This window comes from Phasianus colchicus, chromosome 17 (genome assembly GCF_987193195.1).
Source record: "Phasianus colchicus chromosome 17, bPhaCol1.hap1.1, whole genome shotgun sequence".
Lineage (NCBI taxonomy): Eukaryota > Metazoa > Chordata > Aves > Galliformes > Phasianidae > Phasianus > Phasianus colchicus.
Window position 1 is genome coordinate 6,719,881 of NC_143452.1, and position 12,431 is coordinate 6,732,311.

Here is a 12,431-nt window from a genome sequence, read left to right on the forward strand (position 1 = left end):
ATGTGTACTTAACTGGTAATCTGTAGCAACACTTCTTATATACAGTGTGTATAGTAACTCATCATAGAAAGCAGTTACTGCACATGTAACTCTGAGCTAAATGTCTCAGCCTTTTTTATTTGCATTATCAAAAGCAATTGGGCTACATTAACTGCATACAAAATTTGATGGAATCAAGTTGGTTTTGATCATTATAAGCGCAAAAAACATTGTAAAGGTTTTGTTTTTTTTAACATTTGTAGAATTAAATGATGTACATTCAAAAATTAAAAGAAACTTGCTAGGCTGAGGCTTTGTATTGCAAATTCTTACAACTTATAAGCTATTTATCAAACAAAACTGGGAAACAAATATCACATCGATAGCAGTGTAGATGGCCTCCCTGCACATATCTGCTGCAACTTAGTTTTCTCTTTGAACGGATCTTTTCAGTAAGTCATTTGTTGATAGTGCTGTTTCCTGTGAATTTTAAGGTACTTTGCCACAGTTATCCCTATTTCAATGCTCATAAATGCATCAATCATCATAGAGGTGCTATTTAAGAGAAGCTTCCTTTTGTGAAAGACCTTATAGTAAGAGCCACATGATGGAAGAATTCATGGCCACGTGTGGATTCTAGGTAACACAAGTGAGTTATAGATAAGTGTGGGGTTTTTTCTAGAGCACTACAGTCACTTTTTTTTTTTCTGTTGACTCCTGTTCTTGATGCAGCAAGTGCTGATGAGAATGATTGCTTACTATATGTAATTGAAAGGCTTTACATTACACTTTAATTCAGCTGATACTATAGAATGTTCCACAAAGAAAAGAAATATAAAAAATAAGATCAGAAACTGAGGTAAATAAGAAATACCCTGACTGCAGTAATCTAACAGGCTAGTGTTGGTAAATGTATAAACTATACATTTCTGAGTACTAGCGAAGTGCTGTCTGCAAAGACGCATCTTTTTGGATTCTTTCTTTAAAATAATAATCTTTGAAATAATAAATCTTTCTATGGTCACTTTCTAGTCTTTATAAAATATTTTGACTGCAACAGAATGAGCTGGAGCTTCAGTATGTGATCATCAGTCTACATTAGGTTGGGCTCACTTGCAGTCTTACCTTTCATTAATGATCCCATTACAAAACAAAAATGTATAAGGTCTGTTCTAAAACAACCTTGTCATATTCAGATCTTAAATGGCTAATATTGTTTTCCTTCCATCAGATTTCCTTATCTTATCTGACTCTGCTTAAATTACCACCAACTTTTTCATAAATGAATGCATCTTTCCCCGTGTTTCTCCCAAAATATTTGGCAATATGACACTACTGTTCTTGCTGTCCCAGAATCTGCTGTATATTTAGTAAACTGTGAAATTCTGCACTCCTTTAGTTGTACAGAGAACTTCCCTTTAAAAATCATCACTTTTAAAAGGGAATAAGGAAAACAAAGTATGTAGTATGATACATCAGTCTTGTAACTATTATGCTAACAATTGATATAGTGACCTTGTTTCTTTTCAGAATTTATGACATTATTATTCCAGCCTCTCATAGAGCTGATGTTCTGCAAGTAGAGCTGCTTCTAAGCCACTGCTTTGAGGTGGAAGAAGGTGGTTCGACCCTGATTCCCAAAGAGGCAGGTCATTGAATGATAGGAGTATGATGTGGCAGAAAAAGCCACTGAATTTCAGTCCATTTCAGTCTCTTTAGACCTTTTTAATGCCTATCCATCCTACTTCCAAAAGGAAATACAGAGCACATAAGCTCTGAAGTAGCAGCTTGGGATTTTCAAGAAGATTCTGGAAGTATTTTTATGTTAATTTTCTAGTTGTTCAGATTATAAATAATAGCAGAAGAGACCAGAGAGAGTATGCAGTACGTTTTCCTTCACCAAAGGAAATGTCCTATCTGTCTGTATTCCTTTGCTTGGATGGACTCTAGTCTTCAAGTTGTTATTTTCTGATATTGGAAGGAAAGCACTTATTACTGCTTTCTAAAATGTCAAAGCCTTAAGCCAGTTCTAATGTCTAGCAGCTTTTACGTTGCTTTTCTTAAAGTGCTTCTGTGCTTTTGTAAAGTGCTGCATTTATTAGCGGTTCTTGTCAAGAGTGCTACCATGCCACTATTTCTTGGAGAAATGCAGTCAAATGTCCCATTTCAATGCCCTGAATAAGAACCTGAGAATTGGCTTTATAGATATGCTGCCTACAAAACTTAACAAAGTGAAGCCTTTTCCACTGCTGTGTTACTGGGCTTAATGACTGCTGTCTAAGTTTCCTATTTTAATAACAGCTTGGACTCTAAACATGATATACAAGGTGGGTAATTGGGGTAGCCAAAGTTCATTCAGGAGGTATTATTTGCTTTCTTCAATGGGTCATTTTATTATTCATGAGCTGAAAGAGTGCAACATGTAGAGGGGAATAACAAAATTCACTTCAGGGGATTTTTTTAAAGCAAATTATTTTATCTGTTATTAGGAAACCCTCACTTCCCAAAGGAAGAGATGTAATTTTTCATGATTTCCACCCTGAAACTAATGGTGATGGATCTTACAAAAAAGAAGAATACGCAAAATTTATTTTGGAGAATGCTGACCTGTAGGTAGCCACAATATGCCTACATAATGAGCAGCAGTGTGGATTTACTGTGATGCATGTTTTTTCCATGATATTAAAATGCATTCCCATACTTCAGATTGTGTTTAGAATGGGATCTTGTTTCGCACTTAGTTCTAGTTGCAGTGACAGTAACTAGACAGTGCTATTACTGAAGCTCTTATACTGTTGGTTCACCTTGTCTCAAATGGACTTCAATTGGAAGGCCGGTATTTCCTTAGGATAAATCCTTCATGAATGGACTCAGCCAGGGAATCTGCCACTAGTAGGGTAGTTGTTTGCCTAGAGAATTGAGAACATTCATTTTATTAATGTACATTGGAGTTAAATTTAGACGTACTTGGGATTTCATTGCAATTACTGTGTTATTTAAGGATCAAACCAAAATTCTGTTCTAACTTGTTTGTCAAAGTTTAAAGTAGGATTTTTGTTCTGATGTAATAATGTATAAAGACGAATGGGGAAGGCTGCAGAAGTACCTAGCTTCAGGAAGGGAACGGATGTTTGCGTACCATTTGACAAAATCTTGTTTTGTGAAGCAACCATATAATTGTTTGGTGCTTTCATTTTGAATCTGCAGATAAACAGAACAAGCGTGTATCAGTGTAAAAGCTTCCTTAAAGGCTTCTCATATATGTTTCAAAGTTCAGATTAAGAAATATGGTCCAGAAGTAGTTACCAATCTGAAAATACTCAGCTTAATCTTGTGACTGCAACATGCTGTATTGCTTCCCGTTACCTGCTGCTTGGATTTATACACTTAATACTCAAAAACTTCTGAACAAGACCCTAAATGTACTGTGAAAGGAGGTTGGGGAACATAAATTGTTAAAGCAAAATCTCTCGGATGTTTATTTAATCTCCCTGGATTAGAACTGAATAAGAGCGTACAGATGGTGAATTTTACTTATCCAAGAGTTTATTTTATTCTCAGACAAAATAAATTATTTTTTTGTACTGCTGGCAGCATCCTAATGAAACAAATTGTATTCAACTAGAAATGAAAATAGCACTTTTAAACTATATTTCCTCTCCTATTTCCAATTTCACAGTGTTTTAGCAATCTGCTAAGAGGCAGTGTTTCAGATTTTGAATGTCTTTATTTATTTATGCCAAAAATATCCTCGACAGAATATGCTATTAATACTGTCATCCTAAACTACAACTCTTTCATTACCTTTTTTGTCATTTTCATTTCTTAGAGAAGATATGCTCCTTAAGGAGGCAAACTTGGCTCTGTGCTAAAGGGACAAAACCTCTGATGTTTTTCATGGCTAAGACTAAATGCAAAAGCTATTTGGGTACAATTGAGCATCTCTACAGACATGATCTCCTACTCCCCATTTTAACATGGGTACAATCTCTTTAAGTTGCTGTACTTGAAATTTTAAAATTGTTACAAAGTACATCACAGTAAAGATATATCTTATGGTCTGACTGCTAAGTATTGCTTTCATTGCAGTTTTTACACAGCAGATTGGTTTTTATGGAGAGAAGACTATTTAGCTCTTGCCAAGAAAAAACAATTGGGAAATGAAAGTATCACTGAAAAAGTAAATCCATCAGTAGTTTGTTGTAAAAGAGGCTCAGTACAACTTTCCTACAAACTGCCACTATATTTGCACAAAATGTTTGTCTAGTCCCTTTTAAAGTTTGCTGAGTAGATACTGAAGTGCTTATGTGTTAAAATGTTGAGCCACTGAGTTACTTTGATTACTAAAGGGGATAGAAACTTGAAGAAAATGTGCTACATCAAATTCACAAAAGCTAAATACGTTTAAGTAATTGTCTCTTCTGAGCATTCTTAGCTGGCTGTGTTGTGCTTTCTCTCGTACTGTGTGAGTTGAAAAGTATTGTAATGTGTTCCTGCACAGTCTTTCAACATTGCAGTTGAAAAGTTTGTCCCATGTAATTGACCAACACTCAGTTATTTTTGCATGATAAAAATGTTCACATCCTTCTCTAAAGTTACTTTCAAGTTGATACCATATTGGTCCATTGCTCCATCTTGTTATGACAGAGCAGTGTCTTTTATCAATGCCTATGTAAAATTAATTTGCTAATAATAAAAGAGAGTAATCTGTAAGCCATCAAAGCTACCTTTTTCCTCAAAAAACATTTTCTTTAGAATTTAGCCAAAAATTTTGCAAAATGTTACTGGTATCATGCATCAATAGAAATTATGTCCTCAGTGCACAGCTATTAGCAAGGCAGTTGCTCATCTAACAAGCTGTTTACACTTTCTAAATGACTTATCTGGGCTTGGAAAAACTAAAATGTTTTGATCAATTTTAAGGCTGAACCTGAAATAGATGCATTAAATCAGCATTAAATCAGCATTAAACCCAGTCCTGCATGGCTGCGATGATTATATCTTTGGGAAGGCTTGTGGTCATAAGAAAATCAACACTGTCATTTCTCTGTATGAGTGTTTTGTTTTGTGTCTCTGGTGATCAATAACTACTGACCTCTAAATCTGCTACTGCCAACAGGTCTGAGTTTCCTGCTTCAGTTACAATGTGGCCGTGATCCATTTGTCATTTTTGCAGGAAAACCCATGACAGTCTGTAGCAAGAAAAAAAAAAAAAAAAACACGAGAACTTTAATGTGCAAAAAGGTCTCTTGCTAAAATTCAGCTGGGTCACATTTACAATTCATTTTGAGTTGTGTATGTGACATGGGTTTGCAGTGTAACAAGATTAGTTTTCCCTATAATCCTAAAATGTCCTCTGGACTGCCTTTTCATCTCTTCATGTTTTGGAACTTGGATTAATGGGATTGAAGTTTTTTCCACAAGTCCCATTTGATAAGCTGCTTTTTGGAATTAGTTGCTTACAAACACATTTCATTTGGAAAGAATATTTTTTTTATGGTAGTTGAATTATATATTGTTATGCCAAACATATTACAAGGCTTAAGTGTAGGCACCATATGGATGTCAGTAAATAAAAAATAGACAAGATGAATAAAGCAAGACAGGCTCATTTGTTTCTGAGTGTTTAAAACATCTTGTGGCTTCTCGAGGCACTTAGAAAGAGCCTGGACCGTGCTGCTGTGATCGGTCGTTTGCTTTGGGCAAGTTACTGAACATCCCTGAGCCTTTTTTTTTTTTTTTCTTTCCAAGAAGAGTTTATAAGATGTATCGATGCCAGAAGCACGGGGTGCAGGCAGCACCCGCACAGCTGACATTCCAGGACCTTTCCTGCCTTGTAAAATATGAAAGGTACGGAAGCAGAGCAGACGGGCAGCCTCCTCTCACCTCGCTGTGAGGACGAGCGGGCACAGCAGCGATTCCCTGCCGGAGGCGCCCGCCCTCGCGCGGCCCCTCGCGCTGCCTCAGCCGCACCGCGAAATGGCGGCCGCCCCCCTGCAGCACAGCGCGCCACGCGCCCCAGGCGGCACCAGAGCGGAGGCGCGCACGAAACCTCAGAGCCGAAAGCGCCGCCCGACATGGCGGCGGCTCCCGCCCTCCGCGCGGGCGGGGCGAGGCGGGGCGGGGCCAGGCGGCGCATAAAGCGCGGTGCGTGCGGCCCGGCGGCCTCTTGCTGCGCCGCTGGGAGGTGAGTGAAGGTGCCGTGCCGTCTTGGGGGAGGGAGGAGGGCTCGTTGAGTTCGGGTGTTCCGCTCTGTTTCTTCATAGCGCGTCCAGCGCCTGCCCTGCCGCCTTTCTTCTTCCCCAGTGAGGGAGCGCCTGGCCTCGCAGCCCGCCTTCCCGGCTCCGTCCCGCGTCCCTGGGCCCGCATCCCTGCGCAACGCTGCGCTGAGGGCCCGCCGTGCCGCGGCCGTGCAGCCCTGCCCCCCCCCCGGCTCCTGCTGGTGTAGGTGATGACTGGACTTTTTTCCCCATCAGAGCGACCGTGTCGATCACTCGTCACTCCAGCCAGGTCTCGTCTGATGCACCAGCAGGGAAGTGCCGCGTTGTCCCTTAGCTGCGCGCTCCGTGCTCACTGCTGCTTTGTTTCGTTTCCAGGCCCGCTGTGATGGACGGCTGCAGCTGCCCGCCTCGCTCCGCCGTGGGTGAGATTCCTAAGTCCTTTTAATACGCGAGTTTTAAGGGGCTTCCTGGATCGTTCTAATGCCGTTTTGCCGCGTTATTATCTCTGGAGACTTGAAATATGAGTAGATGCGAACGTCAGCCTAGGTTTTGTACAGCCGGAAGCAGTTTTGCTCGTGCAGAAGCATTGTAACGCGGGCATGGCGTCGCTTCGGTCACACGCGAGGTGTCAGGTGTAGGATGGCGATTCACGAGCACCGCGGCTCGGATCGCCGGTTACCGCCGTGTCCTCGGCAGGACGGCATGGCGAGGCCAGCCCGTGCGGACACGTGGGCGCGGCTGTTCGGAGCTGCGGGCGCGGCGAGGGAGCCCATGGGCGGAGCTGTGCGTCCCCCGGGCGGAACGGCTGGTTCGGCACTTCTCTACTCTGCCGCTTGCTGGCAGGTATGCGGTAGTGCTCGTGGGATGGGCCGTGCGGTGGCCGTGCCCCTTTCCTGTGTCCTGGGGTTTGGCGACTGCCCGGCACTCACAGCTGCACGTGCAGCCTCCTGCCCTTGCGTTGTTTGGGCAGAAATGCCTCATTTTCGTAGAGGTTGTACTGCAGAAGTGTATAAGCTGTTATCTCTGGCTGCCCTCCTATGTTAAGTTTCCCTGAAGCCCGTTTTATCATTTTTTCTTGGTGCTCTCCAGTGCTTCCCCTGTGCCATGAGCCTGTTGAGCAGGCAAATCAGCTGGCTCTTTCTGGGGAAGGATTTGTGTAAGCCTATGCAGACCCTATGGACGTGCCTAGGGAGGTGGGAGTGTGGCTGTGTTACTCTTGGGACCTGCTGGTGTAGGTGATGACTGAACTTTTTTCCCCATCAGAGCGACAGTGTTGAATACTCGTCACTAGCCAGATCTTGTCTGATACACCAGCGGGAAAAAGCTGCTGTGTCCCACAGCCATGTGTGGCTCGATGCAAAATATTCCTTTGGTTTTACTCCTAGGCCTCTGTGAAGGCAGAAAGGCATTGGGCCTGCTGGAGACCTGATGAGATGGCTGTAGCCAACAGTGGATCAGCTGTGTGATGAAGGCAGTCGTCCTGGCTTGCACCACCATGCATGAACCTGTAACAGGTAAAAATAGCAAGTTTGTAAGGCTTCTGTTGTTGATTAGTAAAAAAAAAAAACTTAGTAAAAAAAAAAAAAAAAAAAAAAGGGTCTGCTTCCAAAATGCTTTGTCAAATTAGTATCCTTGAAGACTTCCTTTATATAATTTGCAATACATAGCCTAATGATCAGAGATGAAAGCACAGGGTTTATTTGTGCAGAAGCATTGCAGTGGGAGCCTGTGTGACTCGTGTCACTCATGTTCCATCATGCCCAAAGTGGCAGGTGTGACAAGTGAACAGAAAGCAGCATAGCAAGGGATCAGCAGCTTCATGCCCATGCCAGCAGGTTTAGCTGGAGCAGACTAGTAGGTTTATAGCTGTGTCCCATTTTTTTTTTTTTTCTAGATAAATGGTGTTCATAGGACTCATTGTAAGGTCATTCTGCCTGGAGACATGGGGGTAATCTGCTCAGAGCAGCTGCCATAATATGGTATGGGGACCATCCTGACATGAGATCCCTTAGGAAGAGAGGCTGTTGAGTTTGAGGTTTGAGTGCTAGCCAGCTTGAGGAAGCGTTGAGGGGATTTTAGATCCTATTAGTGTTCAGTGGAGCTGTATGCATGCTTCTGCCATTAGTTCACCATTCTCTGAAACTGTCTCAGGAGGCGAGAGCACTGCATGGCTAATATGGGTGGCTATGTAACTCCTTGGACCTGCTGGTGTAGGTGATGACTGAACTTTTTTCCCCATCAGAGCGACAGTGTTGATTACTCATCACTCTAGCCAGATCTTGTCTGATGCACCAGCAGGAAAAGGCTGTGATGTCCCACAGCTTCACTGGGTTCAGTGCTAACATTCCTTGGATTTTATTCCTAGGCCTCTGTGAAGGCAGAGGGACGTTGGGCCTGCTGGAGACCTGATGAGATGGCTGTAGGCAGCAGTGGATCAGTTGTGTGACAACTGCAGTTGCCCTTGGCTTTCTCTGCTTCCACTTTTGATAGAGGAGCAAAGGTAAGTGGTTTCCCTGGAGACTTGATAAATAGGTTTGAGCATTGTAGCATGAGCCCTCTGTGCATTACCTTTGTCCTCTTACAGCATGTTTGAGGTAGCAAGTGAGGCAGTGAGCAGGGACTAACGCTGAAGGAAGACAGTAACCTGGAAGCAGTGGTGATGAAAACACTTTTTACTAGTTTACCTGAAAGTTTACACCTGTTAAAATATTCTTGATTTCTTCTACCATTTTTTGTGCAGGGTGTAGTGCCCTCTTGGTTATTATGGACCTGAAGGCTTTTTTAAAATGTCTCAACATTGAGCTGAAGAGCATTTGTCATTCTGTGGTATATGATGACTTCAAACTTTTTTCCCCATCAGATCGGCAATGCTGATACAAACTTAAATTTAAGCCAGATTTGTCTGATTCCACAGATGCAAGATTCTTCAGTTTGTCATTTGGTTCTGTATTGAGGCTTCATGCCTATGGGTGGGGAGTTTGTATGTGCTGCATGCTCAGAGGGCAAACTGCACTGGAGGGTGCTGTCTGTGCATATCTTTGTAATACTGATTGCATTACATTATCTGACATGCATAAAAGTCTAAAAGACTGAAAGTGAAAGGATTTTGGCTTTCAGAAGATTGCCAGTAACAGAAATGGCAGAGAGCTTTGACAAGTTTAAATTTAACTTAAAAGGGCATAAACATAGATTTTTTTTTTTTCATTTTATCTCTTTTCAGTACTGTTAAAATGAAGTGTTGCTTATGAAGTCAGGGAACCTTTGTTGTGGATTTATTTTACTTGTGAATGAGATATTCTCCATGCCTTATAAGTGGATAAATGTCAGCTTTCAGCAAATTTCTGTTTTGCAGAGAGGGATTGCTTTTGGTGTTTTTTTTTCTTCCTTCTGTAAGGGATCATATGTGATATCTTCTGAAGACTTGGCTATTTGTTTAGGGTTTCACTAATGCTTTAGAAAATGTGCATAAGAAAATTTTGCTTCATTGAGTAAATACTTACTGCTGGCTTCATTCAGTTGCAGCCTGATCTTGCTGTTTGTGTAACCCATGTTCAGTTGTTACAGCTCTGTGGGAGGCTGAAGTCTCCTCAGTAGCCTGTAACTGGAGAGCACAAATGTGACCCTTCTGTGTAGCACACTAGAATTCTAAAGGAGTTTGAGTAATCTGTGTCAGATGGCAGAGCTGATCAAATACAGTACTCTGGCACCCTCTGCTCAGTTAGTTCCCCTAGACTTTTATCAAGTACTATGAAATTCCCCCAGATTTTTTTCCAAGAGTGTCCTATTTGGAGTGCCTGGCAGTACAGTAGTTCTTGTGGCTGTTTGCAGAACAATCCTTACCATCTTAAAGAATTTTGGGGGTGAGATTTGAAAGCTGTATTTTTGCTGTTTGATGTGGAGTGAACTGACATGATGTTGGATGTTTTCTTGACAGGTTGAGTAGATCTCTCAGAAGGCCTGAGGATTTGCTGTTGTTTCAGAGTACTAGGCGAAAGCTGTCTTCTGCTAGTGATGTTTCTCTCCATGCTGCTGCCTGTGATCCTTGTCCACACTAGAGCATCCGTATCATTGAAACAACTCCCATGTCTTTTCCCTTGGTCTTGCCAACTAACAGATGGCAGATGTTGTGTTTTTTTTCCTTCATATGATGTATTTAATCATAATGGATTCTGGAATTTGCTGCATGTTTTACGTAATTGGATGATTTTTGTCTGCAAAGGCTGTATTCACCACATGACAACTAATGTTGCTTGACATTAAAGGAAGCCTGAAAAAGCTGTTGTCATATACGATGGTCTTGTATGCAAGGAGAATTTTGTTTAATAAAATCTGTGTACTGTATGAACTCAACTGTCGAATGAAATTGTCTTCCATATTTATAACAGCCAATTTCTGTATGCTCTAATTGTTGGATTTTGGAGTCGGGTGGTGATAGTGTATCACTGTGGTGGCTTTCATTGAACTGCCTTCTGCTTCAGTTAAGGAAAAAAGGGTCATGGTCTCATAGCAAGGTAGCTACTCCTCACATACTCTGAAGCAAAAGGTGCTTAACTGAGATGTGTAGCTGCTGACATTTCCTATGAAACGATAGTGTGCTGGAATGTTCCAGGTAAGTATGTCACAGTAGTTTTGCAAAATCTTCCATATGTGATTCCTTCAGAGAGTTAAGAGCAATCTAGGAAGGAAGAGAAGCTGATACCAGCTTCTGTCTCCCTTGTGCAGTGTGATCAGATAGCAAAAATGACTACTGCTGGTTAGAGACTATTGGCAGATCTTGATTCAGCTCCTGCAACCTTCCCCTGGATGCTTTTTGGCAGTCTTCCTGATCTGCAGAGCAGGAGAATTAATTATGTATGTGCTGAAGTAGGAAAACACTGAACAAGATGGTTTCCCTAAAACCAGAGAAGTAGTTGGAATCCTTAGAGAATGTTGCTTCTTGTACCTCCAGACTTGTAGTAGCTCTGTGAAATACACATACCTGGCCTCAATGGGAGCAAAATATCTGAACTTGTGCTGTGCAACGTCCACTTGAGTCTGAATAGTGGTAAGTTTGCTTTCTGCATGAAGGTGTTCTCCATCTGTTATGAGCATTAGCCTGGCAATCAAATGGTGTTTTCATGGTGCACAGTCAAGCAGACCTTGGCAGATGGCTCATGCAGGTCCTGGTCTGATAGCATTTGTATACCCTCTTGGCAATGCAAATGAAGTAAAACAGCCTCTTGGATTGAAGCTGTTGTGGAAAGCTGGGACCTGTATTAACTGAGTGTCTCAAACAGCGCAAGTTGAGATTGAAACCCCAGGCCTAATGATGGAAGTAGTCAGTTACCTATGTGCTGTTGAGAAGCAGCACAGTAGTTAGTAGGTTCATTAAGAATGTATTTTAAAACCAATCCTGCAGCCTCATTAGTTTCCTGAGGAGCAGGGCCACCTGTCTGTGTGTTGCTAGTCCTGGGCTAGCTCTGATAGGTTGTGCATGCAAATACTAAGGAAGTGGCTGCTGCCTGAAGCAAGTGGATGCTTATGCCCTACTGAGCTAGCTAGCCCAGCAGCTGCTGTTCTGCTTGAAGCACCTGAAGGACAAAAATGAGAAGTGAGTGGATAACAGGCTAAGGAAATATGCAGCAGGAAATAATTCCTTAAATTTTAAGTATTTAAATGCTATTTTTACTTCTTGATAGCAACATCTTAATTAATAGCTTGGTAGTTATTTACAGCTCCTAGAATCTCTGCAGGGCGTTTCCATTTCCTAAAACTGTAAATAACAGTTTCAGTCATTGTAGCAGGGGATTTGGTATTTGAACTGACAGTGGTCTTGAGCATGTATGTAATAGGATACAGTGATGATGGAAAATAATTAATCAGCATGTAAAAAGGAGTCTTCCATTAAACTGGATAGAGATTTTTCTCAATAACAATGAACAGCATAATCTCTTCAAGGAAGAACATATTAACGAGGGATCAGGGCTGCTAATAAAACTTAATCTAATGAGAGTATCTACCAGCAAGCTTTCTATGGATTGTGGAGTAGAGACTGCTAGCTGTCCAATGGGACAGGTGTATCTTGAAACGTCCTTTGTGTGTTTTTATCTCTTGCCAAGAAATCAGGTTAGGATTGAACTTTTGGTGCTACTCAGTATGTGCAGGGGTGAATGACAGCACTGAAGATGGCTGATCTGCTGTAACTCAGGAGCATTTCAGGGTGGGTGCAGGCTGGTAAGCTGGAGGAACTGA

The 12,431-nt window shown here is 41.8% G+C and overlaps 1 protein-coding gene, 1 long non-coding RNA gene and 4 other non-coding genes across 12 annotated transcripts; 5 read left to right on the forward strand and 1 right to left on the reverse strand.

Moving 5' to 3' along the window:
• Positions 1–2,800: 2,800 nt before the first annotated feature.
• LOC116227267 (uncharacterized) lies at positions 2,801–5,948 on the reverse strand. 2 transcript variants are annotated; one of them, XR_004166523.2, is made up of 3 exons: positions 5,866–5,948; positions 5,075–5,171; positions 2,801–2,888 (listed from the first exon to the last, which is right to left on the reverse strand). It is a non-coding gene; the product is annotated as an uncharacterized LOC116227267 (long non-coding RNA). The 2 variants fall into 2 exon arrangements; XR_016471983.1 differs by having other exon boundaries at positions 2,857–3,180.
• On the forward strand, positions 5,207–10,550 carry LOC116227250 (uncharacterized). 6 transcript variants are annotated; one of them, XM_090152225.1, is made up of 6 exons: positions 5,207–6,166; positions 6,576–6,622; positions 6,897–7,043; positions 7,586–7,714; positions 8,566–8,700; positions 10,135–10,550. In XM_090152225.1, exons 1-4 carry the CDS (start codon positions 5,823–5,825, stop codon positions 7,627–7,629), a joined length of 582 nt encoding a protein of 193 aa, XP_090008351.1. In that variant the 5' UTR covers positions 5,207–5,822; the 3' UTR covers positions 7,630–7,714; positions 8,566–8,700; positions 10,135–10,550. The 6 variants fall into 6 exon arrangements, 2 of the variants coding, with proteins under 2 accessions (XP_090008351.1, XP_090008352.1); XR_016471982.1 differs by lacking the exon at positions 5,207–6,166 and adding an exon at positions 6,173–6,489; XR_004166516.2 differs by lacking the exon at positions 6,897–7,043 and having other exon boundaries at positions 6,148–6,166.
• Positions 6,418–6,509, forward strand: LOC116228056 (small nucleolar SNORD12/SNORD106). The gene has a single exon (XR_004166701.1). It is a non-coding gene; the product is annotated as a small nucleolar SNORD12/SNORD106 (small nucleolar RNA).
• Positions 7,426–7,515, forward strand: LOC116228050 (small nucleolar SNORD12/SNORD106). Its single transcript, XR_004166700.2, has one exon. It is a non-coding gene; the product is annotated as a small nucleolar SNORD12/SNORD106 (small nucleolar RNA).
• LOC116228046 (small nucleolar SNORD12/SNORD106) lies at positions 8,405–8,496 on the forward strand. The gene has a single exon (XR_004166699.1). It is a non-coding gene; the product is annotated as a small nucleolar SNORD12/SNORD106 (small nucleolar RNA).
• LOC116228063 (small nucleolar SNORD12/SNORD106) lies at positions 9,021–9,115 on the forward strand. The gene has a single exon (XR_004166702.2). It is a non-coding gene; the product is annotated as a small nucleolar SNORD12/SNORD106 (small nucleolar RNA).
• Positions 10,551–12,431: the final 1,881 nt, after the last annotated feature.